Here is a 15,688-nt window from a genome sequence, read left to right on the forward strand (position 1 = left end):
CCCCTTAAGAAATTAAAAGTGGTATGGTCACTGTTCATTAATCCGTCTTCAGTGATAAGGTAATAAAGATAAACACGAATAAGAGAAAAAAGGAATACACAGCACCAAATAAATGTAACGTAAGAGATGGGTGCTAAAATACCACGAGCAGAGCACAGTGCGAAAGAATGAGCTGGGTTGAAGGAAGCGCGATGTCTATATTTCGTCACTATTGCAAGATCTAAAAAATACATCAAAAGTAGGTAGCCAGATTCTAGCACTGTTGCCAACATCCAGATTTAAAGCTGGTTTATATTTATGAATAAAGAATTATTATTTTTTTAACGTATCACCTTAACCTCTTTTATATTTTGTGTATGTTTCTTTAAGTGAAGCGACAAATGTACTAAAAATTCTTGTAGAAAGCTACAAACGACTTCGTCAACAATAGTTTAAAGAAACCATTTCTAGCTTCTTTTTTTAATAATAATTTTTAGGACGCTTACAGGGGAGCTTTTAAATACTTTCAATGTATTACTTTAATCTTCGCAAAAACACACAAAATATACTACACTAATCTATAGTTAATATCATTTAAAAAAAAAAACTTTACAAGGAACTTTTCTAATAATCATTTACTCTGTAAAAATAAAGTTTACACCTTTATTGACTCAAAAAATGATTACATATTTTTTTAAAAGATTAAATAGAATATAATTTGATAGTAAAAACGGAACAGTACAAATTTTTATTGCAGTAAAATAACATATAAGTTTATGAAAATGAACATCTCTAGTAATACTGGTTTAATATCACTCACAAAGTCGCTTTCAGTCTTGAATTCTAAATATAAGAAACACAGCCTCTTTTAAAGCATATCATATTGAGTCATTTCAATCTTAAGAAAATAATATGCAATAAACATTAGAAGGAAACGGAAATCATACACACTAATTACATCGCATATTCATATTACATTCAAGAGCCAATCATAAATAGAACCAAAAATGAAATGATAAATTTTCGCTAATAAGCCTAAGAGACAAACAGCACGAAAGGATGGTAGCAGAATGGTTGCTTCCGATTAGGAAACCATTTTTTAAGGACGAATATAATTAAAAATATAAAGAAAAATGCCTTTATGAATGAATATATCGATTACAATTAATCTTGTTAACACATGTCTAATTCCAAAATTATTAAAAACGCATTTTTATTGTCAATAACTTCATCCGTATACTTGCTTCATTTTGAAATACAAAAAACTTGCCGAATAAACATGTCATTTTATGGCAAGAAAGTACGGTTAATTTAGAAGTGTGCAATTGGGGAAAAGACATTTGAATGTGGTTCAAGCTGGAAAGAGGATAAATGTTAGAATAATAGGAATTAAATGAAGAAAAAGATATTTTACTGATTTGGATTATTCAGTGGTTACAAAAATCAGTCACATTTGGAGGTGTTATTAAAATATTACTAAGAAGTGAAGCTTCATATGGCTATGTACAGGGTGTATCAAAAAGAACTTAACAAATTTGAAAACTCATATTGATTGATTCATTTATCTTACAGACATGGTTTTGATGTAATCTTGAAGCAAAATATATCTTCTATTTCTGATATTTTCATTAAATTATAACCACTTCTCTGCTTTATTTATCAATGTTTTAATCTTTTCTCTTTTTGATAAAATAAAAACATGAACGGAGAACAGTTTACCTTATACTCTTACATTCTTGTTTTATTTTGGTCTGAAAAGATACTGTTTTAAAACAGATGAAATGTTTTTTTAAAAAAAAGTATATTATCTCACGAATGCACACTTTATTCAATTTCTCAGAAACTAAAAAAAAAAAAAAAAAAAAAAAGCAAATGTGATTTTGAAAAGAAACTTAATTTCGAGGAAAATTCAAGAGGATTTTCATTTTCAAAAATCGGGTAAAATAATGCGGCAAATATATTTATTGTGCAATCTAATTAATGAAAAAGTTAAAAAATACAAGTTTCTTTCTTTTAAAGAAATTCAATTTATTATTTTGTAGAAATAAGATGTGTATACACTAAGCTACATACATATTTATTATAAGTGGAATTAAACAATATGCTTTAGCAAATATCAGTTAATATTATTCTACATTTATTTAAGATATACACTGAAAGATCGAAATAACTGAAAATAAAAATATTAAAAAATGCCAGGTCTTATAAAAAGGAAAAAAAAAACGACGAAAATTCTTCATTTATCGATTTTGAAAAAACAAAGGCATCAGGAAAAATTAAAACAAATAGAGTATCCACTGTTAGAGTATAGTAAACAAATAGCAGCACATTTCTTCCACGTTGAATGCATAATATCAGATATTTCAGTTAATCATTAGTAAAAGAAATAAAGTAAATACAGAATAAAATATACATATTGATACATACCTCACTCATGCCGAATTTATCATTCTACCAACAAACTATATTTTTTTGTTTTCAAACTCATATTTACCTAATTGATTCGAAAATAATTAGTGAGAATTTTGATTATTTTTCTATCTCAAAAATATTTATCAACTTACTGGGACAAAAAAAAAAATATAATTTTTATAATATAAATTCCTAATTATATTCACTTTCTTAACAAAAATGTTATGATATATAAAGAATAAGAAACATTGGAAAACTTTATCTAAAGAAGGTTATTATTAATTAGAATTTGACAGAAAATTACGTCAAATTAGCTCTTACGCATAATATCAACATTTTTAAACAGAAATGTTTTGTTCTAAGGGGAAGAAACGTGCTTGGAAATACTTTATTATTAAAAAAAAAAAGAAAGGAAAAAGTGTTATAAGGGGAACTGAAAAAAAAACACAATTTAAAAGTATAAACTAAAGAGAGTTAATAAAAACATGAACACTGATGAAAATTAAGAAATTATTTTTTTAAAATTTATATGCGTAAAATTCTTAAGAAAAAAAAAATACACTTTACCTTATACTGGAAAACTTAAAATTTCTGAATGTTACTTATATTCAATAAATAAAAAAAAAAAAAAAAAAATCGTACATATTCATTAAGTCAAAATAATAGTAGTATTAGAAACAAAAATTAATACTACTATCGTTAACACGAATTTTCCATAAAAGCAAGTATAGATTATAACTGAAGTCAAAGATTACATCAGACCAATTCACACAAAATCTGTAATAAACATACAAAGAAAATGAATACGTATACATTTATATTAATTATTATCTTCCGTCAAAGTCATAAAATATTTAGCTAGAATATATCTCTCTACCCATTTGTAATTAGCACCATTCATATCTTTATTATATATATGTATATATTCAGGCACTCTTCTAAAATGTGTAAAATCCTACCTCTAATATATAATCTTTAAGAAAACTAACTAGTGCATCACAGAAGATACAAAACAAAAAGTCTATAACTGAGTTTTAATACAGATAATACTGATTTCAGAACAGAAATATTGATATGTGATATGAAGAAACACTTCATCAATGTTTTTATCATATGGAATACATTTATTTGAGTTTAGACCAATCTCTTTATTATTATTAGTTTTAATTGCTGATCATATCAGTAACATAACAATTTTCTTTTGTTTTCAAAATCAGCTTAACATCCCAAAAGAGCCAGCACATAACAAAATGTATACAATTGAGCTCCTAGCAAAAAACACTTTAGAGTGCTGGTTCTTGTAACAATTAATTACAAGTATTTTCTGATGAAAAAAATATTATTTGATTCAAACATTTTGCACAAGTTTTGACCAAACATTTCATACAACTTAGAACAGAACTTAAGTACTATCTATTTATTCACTGTTGTTAACTTTAGATTGTTTTCCGAATATTACATATTCTTACAACTGACATTCCATACATATTTAAGAGACAATATTTATACTACAACATATTACATCTTTCTGGGACATCAGATTATTTAAATTTCATTTTTTTAAAAACTATATATTTGTTTTAAATAAAATTGTAGGAAACAAATGTATACTGAAAAAACTGTAGGATTTTAGAAGTAAAAGACCTAGAAACTTTATCTTGCTATTTACTCAATCGTTTACATTTTCCTATTTGCAAAACAAGCTTTCCAATTAATGTTAAGCTCTTTTGTATATACTGTATTATTTTTGCAACATATTTTTTTTTTTTACTTGTAACATTAAATCAGATTCAAACGCTTCAAATTAATGTATTATCAATTAATCCTTGCACTGATAACACACGGCACCAACTAATCACTGAATACTTCAAATCGAAAATGACCTACAAAGAGAGAGCGAAAAATAATAATACATTCACTGCAAAAATCTAATATAAACAAGCAATTTTATTATTTTATAAGACAAACTAGTATTGTGTATTAGTAAAAAATACATTTATCTTGCATCTGGGACACAAAAATCACAACAAATTGTTTCACGGATTCTCTGGTCTCTTTATCGACTTTTCTTCTTCTGTTACGCTGCCCACTAAAATATGCTTATAGGTTCTGTCTATAGATACAAACCTATGTTTCAATGGAAAACCTTTGGAAAGTGTGACGAGTACACAGTGGAGGAGTTTGATTTGTATTCAAGTGATATTTTCTCCATACTGAAAACTGGAGGTAGTATTATGTTTATACCAATTTAGTAGAGAAATTAAGAGTGGAGATGAAATACAGGGTGTCCCAGGAGGAAGGGGCAATATTTTGGGAAACGGTAGTATGGGTGATTCTAAGCAAAAATGTTTATATGAACATAGATCCTAATCTCAACAGTTTGAGAGCTACAAGTTGTGGACCATTTTTTACTTTATATTGCGTATTGTTCACTTTGTAGTTATTCTACAGAGGTGCCACATAGCGAATTTGAAAGGTGATGAAATAACCTTTCCAACGATATACAATATGTGGCAGTGGTATCTTTGGAAGAGAAATTATTGAGGGATATTTGGAATCAGCGTTGCCATTCGATTTCTTTAAATAACCTTCTCAAATTTCCCTCAATAGCTTCCCCACCAAAGACAACACTGCCACATGCTGCATACCGTTGGAAAGGTTATTTCATCCCCTTTCAAATCCGCTATGTCTTACCTCTGTAAAATAGTAACAGGATGAACAATACGCAACAAAGTCAAAAAGGGTTCACAACCTGTAGCTCTCAAACCGTTGAGATTTGGACCTATGTTCATGAACTTTTTTGCTTGGAATCACTCATACTACCATTTCCCAAAATAATACCCCTTCCTCCTGGGACACCCTGTATATTCCTTGAACGCTTAATTGATCACAAACAACAGCTTCTCGTTATCTATTATCGTTTTTACTGTATGATAATCAACGTTAAAACCGGAAGTGGTTGGTTTCTACCACTTCCGGTTGAAAAGAAGGTTAAGAGAGAAGATAATACCTATTCTTAGAACGCAACGTCATTAAAAAAAAAAAAAAACTCTTCTCTGTATTTCTTATCATTTTTATTCTACAGGGTTCCTATTGATCTGAAGAAATGTATTTCCCTGACCTTTGGCTGGAAATTCCCTGACTTTCATGGCAGATGTCGGACGCCGTTGACACATAAATAAGAAATAAATAACGGTGAACATTTATATATGAAAACATTTATTCTATTGACATAAAAAGTAATCAATTCCTCATACGTACATTCCACTTACCTCCCATAAAAATCTGAGCAACATCCCATACTGTGACCATTAATATGTACCCACGAACGTCTGACAATCAATTAGTCTGAAGATACGATACTTCTTATACATTCATTTATAAAATTTCCCTGACTCCCTGACTTTCCTTGACCAGTAGGAACCCTTTTCTAGGTAGATCAAAATTCAAACCGGAAGTTGTAGTGAATTTTTATAATACACGGTTTTAGTAGATAATCAGGGATAGAGATGAAACTGGAATGCTTAATTGATTGAAGAAAACTGCTTCTCACCTTCAGTTTGAATATTCCCTCCATTAACGAACCTGACTCCTCAATTTTGATCCTTTATATCCCGGGCCAAAATTTATAATAATTCATCAGGTAGTCACCTGACGAAAGGATACACGGACAAAATAAATTAACAAAAGATAAATTCAATCCACGTTTTCAGAATACTTGGTTTACGGCGTAGAAACTGGACCACATACACAGTGGTCCGAAGTGGGCGTACTCCCCCTTTAGTTTCAACAGTATAGTGTTAGTTATGGTAGAATGTCTGTACACAGTTACCTTTAAGTCTTTTAAGTGTCTTAAGAGTCATAAACATCGGTATGATCATGCCTATGTCGTAACACGGCTGAATTCTGCGCCAAGTTCTCCGTTTTATCGGTCGACCGCCTCGGGAAAGGTCTTTCACACTGCCCGTAGCAAATGCATGTTTTTCCCACCCAAACATTGTTGCTTTTACTTGGCGGTCGGTAAATTTCGCTTTAACACTTTCCATGGTGTCAGCTGTGAAACGCCTTTCGTGAAGCCAAACCGCAACCACTAATCTTTGTTCAATGCTATATGGAATTTGATCACACATCGTTTGATTACTCCAAATGTGGGTAAAACCTTAAACCGTCAGAAAACACCAATTAGGAATACGCTCACTTCCGGACCACGCTGTAGAAATGCATTATAAAACAATAAACAGTTTCTGATCTTATGGTTAAGTATTAAGTAAAGATAATTGTGGAATGTGGGGGGGGGGAGTAGAACGCATTGTGGGTAACAAAGCTAGAAAGTTATTGTATAATGTCCACACTTTTTATTTATTTATTTTTTTTAGGGGGTGAGGATTTATAAATTAATACAAATTTTTATTATGTAACTTTGTTAGTGAGAGTATGATGTACTTTCCTGATATTCACAGTTAAAGCCACTTCAGAAAAAAAATCTTCCTTAACTTTCAGATAAGAAAACCCTTACTGCCATAAAACAGTTTTCCATGTGATGCAGTTTCTGCACAATCAATCAATGTATTGAGGACGCGTGGTGCGAAAGTTTTCTGTTGAAGCATGGATTTTTAAGACAAAGCCTATAAATGTGTTCCAGGTTGTAGCGCAACAGAAGATAACTTGATAAAGAGACTATAGATCCCCTGAAACAAGTTGCTGTGATTTTTAAGTATAGCTGGCACAGGAAGAGTTAGTGCTCTTTAGAAACTTACAAAGTGTCAGATGTTTTGTTGTTTCAATAGTCTGTGCTTCGGAACGAATGCTGTTTGTGACCCAAGAAAAAACACCTTTTGAGCAGAAAGATGAACCAGAAGCAAATTATTTATGCAAAGAGGAAAAAATAAAATTTTTGCTGTTTTAAGTACAAAGAACATTTGTTCTGAAGCACCGACTACTGAAACAGCAAAACATCTGACAGCTAGTAATTTGTTAATGAGTACAGAAGTTTTTAATTTACATTAACTAACAAAAAACAATGTATATTTTCACGGAGAAGAAGTTCTTTTTACTTACTTCTGCAAGAACACTGTGGATAGTGAAGACAAAAATGTTTATATAAATGGAACCATTTTTACGAAGTATTGTTAAAAGAATGTTTGTGTTTCAACATTTGCACAAGTTTTCTACCGCTAGTAGTGGTACGTTTTGTAAATAATAATCATTCCATTTAAATGCTTGTAATACTTTTTCAAGAATGGAAGCCCAAAAGAGAAAGATGTATTAGGTTCTACAACTACACAAAAATTTATAGGTTTTTCTAACTATAACTACCTAACTAGTCTAACTTTGGTAGTTTAAGAATGTCTCCTAAATGGATTCATTATCAAAAATAAACAGGCAGCGGGAGAAAAATTACTGATGAAGGCCTTAGAAAGGGTTGAAATCATTTAATAAATACAACATTATTTGGGGATACAAGGTCAGTACTTAATTATAAGTTAATGATCAGTATTAGTTTGTTCACGGTGATTGTGGGGAACAGGATTATTTGCTCTTTTACGGGAAGATTTTCGGGCCACTCGTTTCTAGATCATAATCCCACCTTAGTAAATTTTAAAAAAGCTCTTCCTTCCCTCAGTTTCTCTTTAGATATTTATTAAACTGAGCTATTTATAAATAAATAAGAAAATTAATAAATGTGCGTTCAATTGTAAAATTATTATAGCAATTAAACTTGTGCATAAAGTTGCAATGTTCTTACTATTTACGCAAAAGTGTTATTTTCTAACATGTAAAAAGCAAAATAAATTCGCGAATAATAAGGCAACTGCCCTTACATGCCACTTTTCGTGATGTATCTGCTACGAGAAACCCTACAAGAAGTTGAAGGATATCTATATAACAAGCATTTAAGAAGTAACAGCATGCTACTAATGTAATAGACCATAATACTGGAACAGTGCATATGTAAAACATGCAATTTGTTACCTTTACTTACTTGTGCAAACCATGCACATCGCAATGAGTTGGCTTGTCCAAAAGTTAATCTTTGCCATTCTCGTAATCTAAGCTGCAGCATTTAAATATGTCACCATTACCCACTGCTGTGGGACAACCTGGTTATAATGATAAAGACATTCAATGACAATACTATTGGTGACAAATAAGACACTTCAATTAATGCCAACATTTTCACTTAATGATTCTAGCAACACACCATAACCACGATACAATTAACCATTTAATCTAATAACGTACTAGAACTGACGTAATGAAAATATTACCATTTATATTATTTATAAAGGACAGTCTCTCCGAACATCACCGAAGGCGGTTTTGGCAATATGCAGGTTTCATGAGTCATGCAGATCTGACCGCAAAAAATAGTTTACTGTTCCTGCTTCCATGTGTGTGTTTGGGGGGGGGGGCAGTGGTTGATTGCAGTGGTCGCCTTCTTGTCAGTTAGGGTAGCCCAAACGATCGCTTGTTCAGATGCTTTCGTAATATGTCGCAGCAGCAATGGGAATACATTCGCAGTGACACTCTCTGCTCCCCACCATTCACCATCAATGCTCTATTGACATGTCACGACCCACGAGAGCAATAATTCTGGGTAGCGATCACTCAGCCTCTTGCGACACCTTACATGGGCACACTTGAAATCACTTAATAGCACAATAGACGTCTGTTGGTATTCTGCCATTGCATATACAGACTCTGATACACACATAACTACAATGTGTCGTGTTGCTTGACGTCCTTCAAACTACGAAAACCGCTTTTTGAACTTCCGTTAAGCGACCAGGGGAGAGCCACGTGATATGGCGAAACGCAAATTAGTCAAATCTGATCGCTGAAGATCGCACATCCTCCATACCAAGAGACAGACTTGTAATCAATCATTGTGGAGTATAGTGAGCGTGAAACAGTATTGAATGCAATCGAAGCACCCGCCAAGTGTGAACTACATGATGTAACTCGATTTCTCCAAGCGGCTGTTGATTTTCCTAAATTTCCAAGATTAGATAGTTCAGATAGTGACTGCAATCGAAAGGCCCGCCAAGTGTGAACTACATGATGTAATTCGATTTCTCCAAGCGGCTGTTGATTTTCCTAAATTTCCAAGATTAGATAGTTCAGATAGTGACTGCAATCGAAAGGCCCGCCAAGTATGAACTACATGATGTAATTCAATTTTTCCAGATGACTGCTGACTTCCTTGAAATTCCAAGATCAGATAGTTCAGATAGTGACTGCAGTCGAAGCGCCCGCCCAGTGTGAATTACATTATGTAATTCTATTTCTCCAGGCGGCTGCTGATTTTCCTGAAATTCCAAGATCAGACAGTTCAGGAACCATATTTTATAGCTTTCAAGAACCACACGATTCGTGCGTTCATCAAGGTCGTCTTCAGTCGCAGATATCCACCATTGGCTTTTCTCGTCGCGTAGGTTGGTAAGTCTGCCTTTAAACTCTCTGTAGCACTAGTGCACACAGCAATCACGTATAAAGTTCCCATCATAATCCCTAATCATTCAACGATGAATGGCGGATGTATTGTGCCCTACGCCTAGAGAAATCGAATTACATCATACAGCTCACCTTGGTGGGCGCTGCGATTGGACTCGATACTTTCACGTTCACAATGATTGAACACCAGTCTCCAACGAACAGATTTGACTAATCTGCGTCCCGCCATCTCAGAGATTCTCCTCTGGTGGCTTAACAGAGGTTGAAAAAAAAAAAAAAAAAGCGGCCCTCGTACTGTCTGCCCTCGGACATTAGGTCCCTCGACACTTCTGCGCATGACAGAAGTAGAAGAGTCCATTACGAAAAATAGGTGGTACGGACAACATATGTTTGTTTTCTCCTCTGGGAGCGAGAGAAAGAAGGTTGGAAGTTTAAACATAGTTGCCAGCCTACGTAAATTGGTCCCAGGTCAGCAATACATTCTGGTCAGATAATGTCACGCAGTAAACAGAGCGCGCGCATTTTAAATACAGCCTAGCATTGTGTTTTAGAGGCTTCTACATTCGGTTGATCGCGCCAACAACCCGCGGGAGAACTTCAGTTATTGTCTTTCTTTACAGTACACATACGCTTGCGCGTGTGCAGTTTAGTGTATTTTTCGTTCTTTTTCTTATCTGTTTCGTGGTTATGCTTGCGTGAGCGTGTGTGTGTACGCGCGTCGTTTTGTTATTTTATTATGATAGAGCCAATACCGTCAACCAGTGAAGGCAGAGTATTGTGATTATCTTTTTTTTTTTTTTTTTTTTATCTTGCACCGTAGATTCCCAGCCATGCCCTACGGGCAATAATAATCTGTTATCGTGCTTTCAGTGCTGTAGGCCCACTTTGATTTCATTCTCATATTATTATTTATAAAATCTTATCAGGTAGAGATTTACTGCGCCGGGTTGGTAACACTGCAAACAATACCTTTACCGCCGATCCGAATACCCAACGCTTTTCTTCCTTTTCTTTTTCTTTTACAGTCCACTCCTTTCATTAAGATAGACTTTCCTTGGAACTTTGCCAACTAGAGGTCTCAGCCGAATGGGTAAACAGTAGATGCAGTATACTATCTACAGGCAGAACAATTCGCTTGTCTCTAAGGCGATCGATGTGCTGGGACCTTCAAGGTAAGATCAGCAAGCCCTCTACAGACGTACATTTTATGGTGATTTGATTTGATTTGGAGACGTGGACCTAGAATTTAACGTGGGATTCAAACCACGAACTCCCGCCAGGAATCGAACCCGGGTTTCCCACGTCACAGGCGCGTACGCTAACTGCTTAGCCACGAAGGAGCTCACATTTTCTGGTGAGTATTTCATTCAAACAAGACAATGTATGAGATTAAAAAAAAAAAACACATTTTCACCAGCTAATAGAAAATCCTTAGTTCGCTCTCTGTAAAAGTGTCCGAATTAACGGATTTTAGCGTATAATATTTCTACTATTTAAAGAAGACGCCCACGAAACGTCTAATAGCGATTTCAAAGTCAATGTCCTAACAGATACGGTAATATCTAATTTTTTACTTAGCGAAAACATAACTATCTTGCGTTCAGATGGAAACAGAAAATGAATTATTCACTAGAAAACTGTGAAAGCATTATTACAAACATACATACACACACACACACACACACACACACACACACACACACACACAAAATAAATAAATAAATAAATAAATAAATAAAATAAAAGCAACATCAGCGGATGGCTAAAATCATCAGATTGGGAGTGAAAGAAGTACGATTACGAAACAAGTGGAAGACAATTAACACATGATTTGTGTTAACTTACTGTACATAGAATAGAACGGTATAGAACATGTTATATTCACGAAACAGAACAACTCAACCTTATGAACAAAAGAATCCCGAAACGGAAACGTAAAGTAAATTACTAACCAGAAAATGGTGAAAACATAACACACTAGGAAACAAAGAAAATGAAATATGTTAGTCTTACGTACTACGATTATGCCTTTTAGGCTAAAGAAGATGGTTGGTTAAACTAAGTGAATGAGTATTAAATAATTGTAGGAATGAGAATGTGGAAGAAAACGGATCCATGGATACAATATCATCCACCACAAACTCAAATGTAATGGGGTTGAAGAGAGACCAGAGATGAGCACTGTACCAGAGCCACAGTTTCCCCCATTAAAAAAATAAAGGTACATTATTAGCGCTTTTGCTAAAATCATCATCAGGTTGGAAGAGATTAGGAGTAAAAGAAAAAAATAAAGAACAGAGAAGTAGCTGCGAAATATCCATCCACATTAGCATCATGTTGGAATCTAGAGTCAAGTGATAGTAGTAACAGGGTGCAGAGTTTAGTGGAGAAAGACAAAACCAACAGAACAGGTGGTTCGGTAAGAACATAGGAGAGCTACGTGTTAATAAATGAACAGAAAGATCTGCCCACAATCCACAACAGTTTCCAGTATTGACGACTTACCGAACGCATCTCTACTTTCCTTGACTATCACCCCTCCAACTATACCTTAATACGAGGACTATTCAATAAGTTTTGTCTCCAACTCTCTAATTTCTTTTACTAATAGTTGTACGTGAATAATTTTAGCTTTAAACGAAAGCTGGAACCTTCTCCTTTCAGTCATATTTCACTTTTAAATACAGCAACCATCGACGTCGACTCACTTGCACCAATGATGCACTGCTTCTTGCATACTGTCGGTAAAAAATGAGGCCGGATGCTGTCGACACAAGAACGCACTGCTCTCATGATTTCCATTTCGGATGAGAAATGCTGGCCATTCAGGTGTTACTTAAGCTTTGGGAATAGCCAAAAATCACAGGAGGCCAGGTCAGGGCTGTAGGGTGGGTGCGGCAAACCATCTGGATTGTACTTTCTGCAACGCGGCAGTGGTTTCCCGGCTTGTATGCGGCTTTGCGTTGTCGTGTAAAAGGATGACAATTATGAGAGGACGAAATCTAAGCTGACGTACACGCAACTTCTTTAGTGTCTGCACGTAGCTTACGTTTCAAAAAATCAATCAGCACCACACACACATTTTCACTATCGCAAAAGATAATGATCATGACTTTACCTACTGATGGCTGTGTTTTGAAATTTCTACGGCGGGAAGAGGATGGGTACTTCACAGACTGGTGCTTAGTCTCGGGCTCGAAGTGGTGAGCCCAGGACTCGTTCCCAGTCACGAAACGTATGAAAAAGTCATCGTCTTCGGTGTTGAAGCGGGCCAAATTTTGCTCATACTTATTTTTCCGGATTCCTTATTTTCTAAAGTTGTGCAGAACCCACCTTGAACACACTTTTTTGTACCCAAGCTCTTCATGTATGATGTGATTCACTGTTCGAAGTGATATGCCAGTAATGTCTGCAACCACCCTCTGTTTAATGCGCAGATCAACGTGGACCAGTGCATCAACCTGACCCATTTTCTCTGAAGTGGATGCAGTCTTTGACCGTCCAATGCAGTCCTTATTATGTAGATACGACGTGGCTAGACTCTCTGTGCGCACTGTACGAACCCACCTCCTCATTGTGCTAATGTCCACACATGCTTCCCCATGCTCAACACTAATGTGACGGTGGATATTGATCGGTGTCACACGTTTCACAGCAGGGAATCAATGATCGCATGCTGTTTTAACCGAATGATCATGGAGTCCATCACTAAACCTGTAGTATTTAAGCTCTACCTTCATCCCTATAACAGTGCCATTAAGGCATATCATGGTCGATATGTTGAGTATGCTGGTGAAGACGTATGGTCAAACCTCTTTAGGCAGATGCTTCCATATCCTACATGAGATGAGACAAAACTAACATCACCATCCTTCCGCGAATTACCTTGTGAATGGCTGGGACAGTGGGTAAAATGAGATACTGATGTACAATGAAGTTACAATAGTATTTGGAGGCAAAAAGTTAGATGAGCAAATAAAATGGATAGGAAGTTGTCTATGTATTTAAAATATGATGCGAGATTTGGAAACTCGAAAAAGATCATTGTTTCCACTATGTGTAGTACCAGTGAATCCATCTCTGCTTTCCTCAATTACCACATCCACGCTCTAGTGGACAACAGGTTAACATTGAAACACATGGCGTTCGAATTTATTATTCAATGAATGCATCTTTCATAAATATTAAGTGGATGTCTGTGTCTCTCTATGAAAATATTGCCATTTCACAAATTTTCTGAACATGGTATACGTACAATTACCATTACAATCTATATACTCTATCCCATTCATGTTTTAAAATTCTGTTAGTTACCATATTCCTGCTAGTTCCATCTGCCGAAGTGCAGTAGAATTACATACTAAACACCTCTCACTGATGAATGTACCGGTTAGCGTTAATATGAGTTAAGGTGTTACGAAATACGGCGTTTCGTACAATCTATACTCACATTAAAAAAAAAAAAAAAAAAAAACTGTTGCAACACTAGTTTGTTGCAAAGTTCATTCGTCTGTCTCGAAAAGTTTAGAATTGACTTTTTTTTATTTCTTTAAATAAACACGTACAGTTTACAAAGGATAGTCAGTAAAAGATTATGCACACAATGGCCTCTCAAGAATTCCAACAGCCTACAGGTCTCAAGTAACATCACAAGCTATCCTGATTCGTCCCTCGTCACCTACTTTTACTCATTCCCTTTCCCACATCCTTAAAACAACTCCACCATGCTTCCTAGTTGTTCACCTCCCCAAATCCTTGAAGCAGCCCCATGCATCCTAGTAATTCACTTCGCCACATCCTTGAAGCAGACCTATCAATCTTCCTAGGCCCATTCACCTCCCCAAATCCTTGAAGCAGTCACACCATGCATCCTAGTCATTCATCTCACCACATCCTTGAAGCTGTCCCACCATGCATCCTTTTTACATCAAGAATAAAATAAACGTCCGAGCGAATTTGTCCGAGTTTTCTATCAATTCGAGGAAAGTAGAAAGTTCAAATAAATATTTTCATCTGTATTTGTCAATTACAAAGGAGGTGTGTAATAATCGAATGTAGCACGAAAGGCGCTGGCCTACTAATACAGCGCACGAAAGAGAAAGCTATAATTTGTCCAGTAATAATAACATCAGCAGATGGATATAATGAAAATTGATGTCTGTTGTTTAAAATACGTTTGAAAATGCAGCCCCTTAAGAAATAACGGGACATTTATACTTATTCACATCTTTAAATAAATGTTTGTCACGTGTCTTTCACTTTCGTGAAATATGATAGTCATGTCTGAAGCAAATGTAATTTCCTCAATATTTCGTCAGTCTTGATCAGGAAGACACGATAAGATTGTTTTACAGGTTTCAAGAAGAGAAATAGACAACAAATATTTTAAAACTGTATTGTAAAGACTGATGCGATCCAAATGAGCACTGATAAGTTAAATGGCTGTACGATATTCATTATTTCCAACTATTCCAGGCGTACTAAATATCAAAAGCGCTCACCTGGATTACAATAATGTTCACAGAACACTCTTGAAATTTGTATTGTTCATTTCATTCCCAAAAGCAAAATAAACTTACCCTATGTTCGTGATCAACGCTAACGAATTTCAACCAAACTACTGAACATACGAGGGTATTCAGTAGTTTGCAATTATTTGGAATTTTGACATACCTCTTCTTTCATCGTTCAAACTGACCCCTGTCCTCGTTTATTTTTTATTGTTACGCTATTGTGGTCATGCTATGAAAGTTTGATCCTAATTCCTCCATTTGTCTTCCATTTTTTGCAGATTAATCATGGCCGCTCTATTAGAAATTTGCACCAAAGAGGAACAACGAGC

The 15,688-nt window shown here is 34.8% G+C and overlaps 1 protein-coding gene across 3 annotated transcripts in view; it reads right to left on the bottom strand.

Moving 5' to 3' along the window:
- Nucleotides 1–628: 628 nt before the first annotated feature.
- LOC145664939 (uncharacterized) overlaps nt 629–15,688 on the bottom strand; it is a 49,883-nt gene continuing 34,823 nt past the window's right edge. Inside the window, exons 3-4 of one of the 3 annotated variants that reach the window (XR_014127538.1) lie at nt 8,365–8,492; nt 629–4,274 (exon numbers count right to left, since the gene is read on the bottom strand). Coding sequence is in view for 2 of the 3 variants with exons in the window: in XM_081732055.1 (XP_081588181.1) it covers nt 8,419–8,492 (74 nt within the window). In the remaining variant the exon portion in view is untranslated. The remainder of the gene's footprint in view (nt 4,275–8,364; nt 8,493–15,688) is intronic. The other 2 variants (XM_081732055.1, XM_081732056.1) reach the window with 2 other exon arrangements.

This window comes from Thermobia domestica, chromosome 11 (assembly GCF_964235325.1).
Source record: "Thermobia domestica chromosome 11, izTheDome1.hap1.1, whole genome shotgun sequence".
Taxonomy (NCBI): Eukaryota; Metazoa; Arthropoda; class Insecta; order Zygentoma; family Lepismatidae; genus Thermobia; species Thermobia domestica.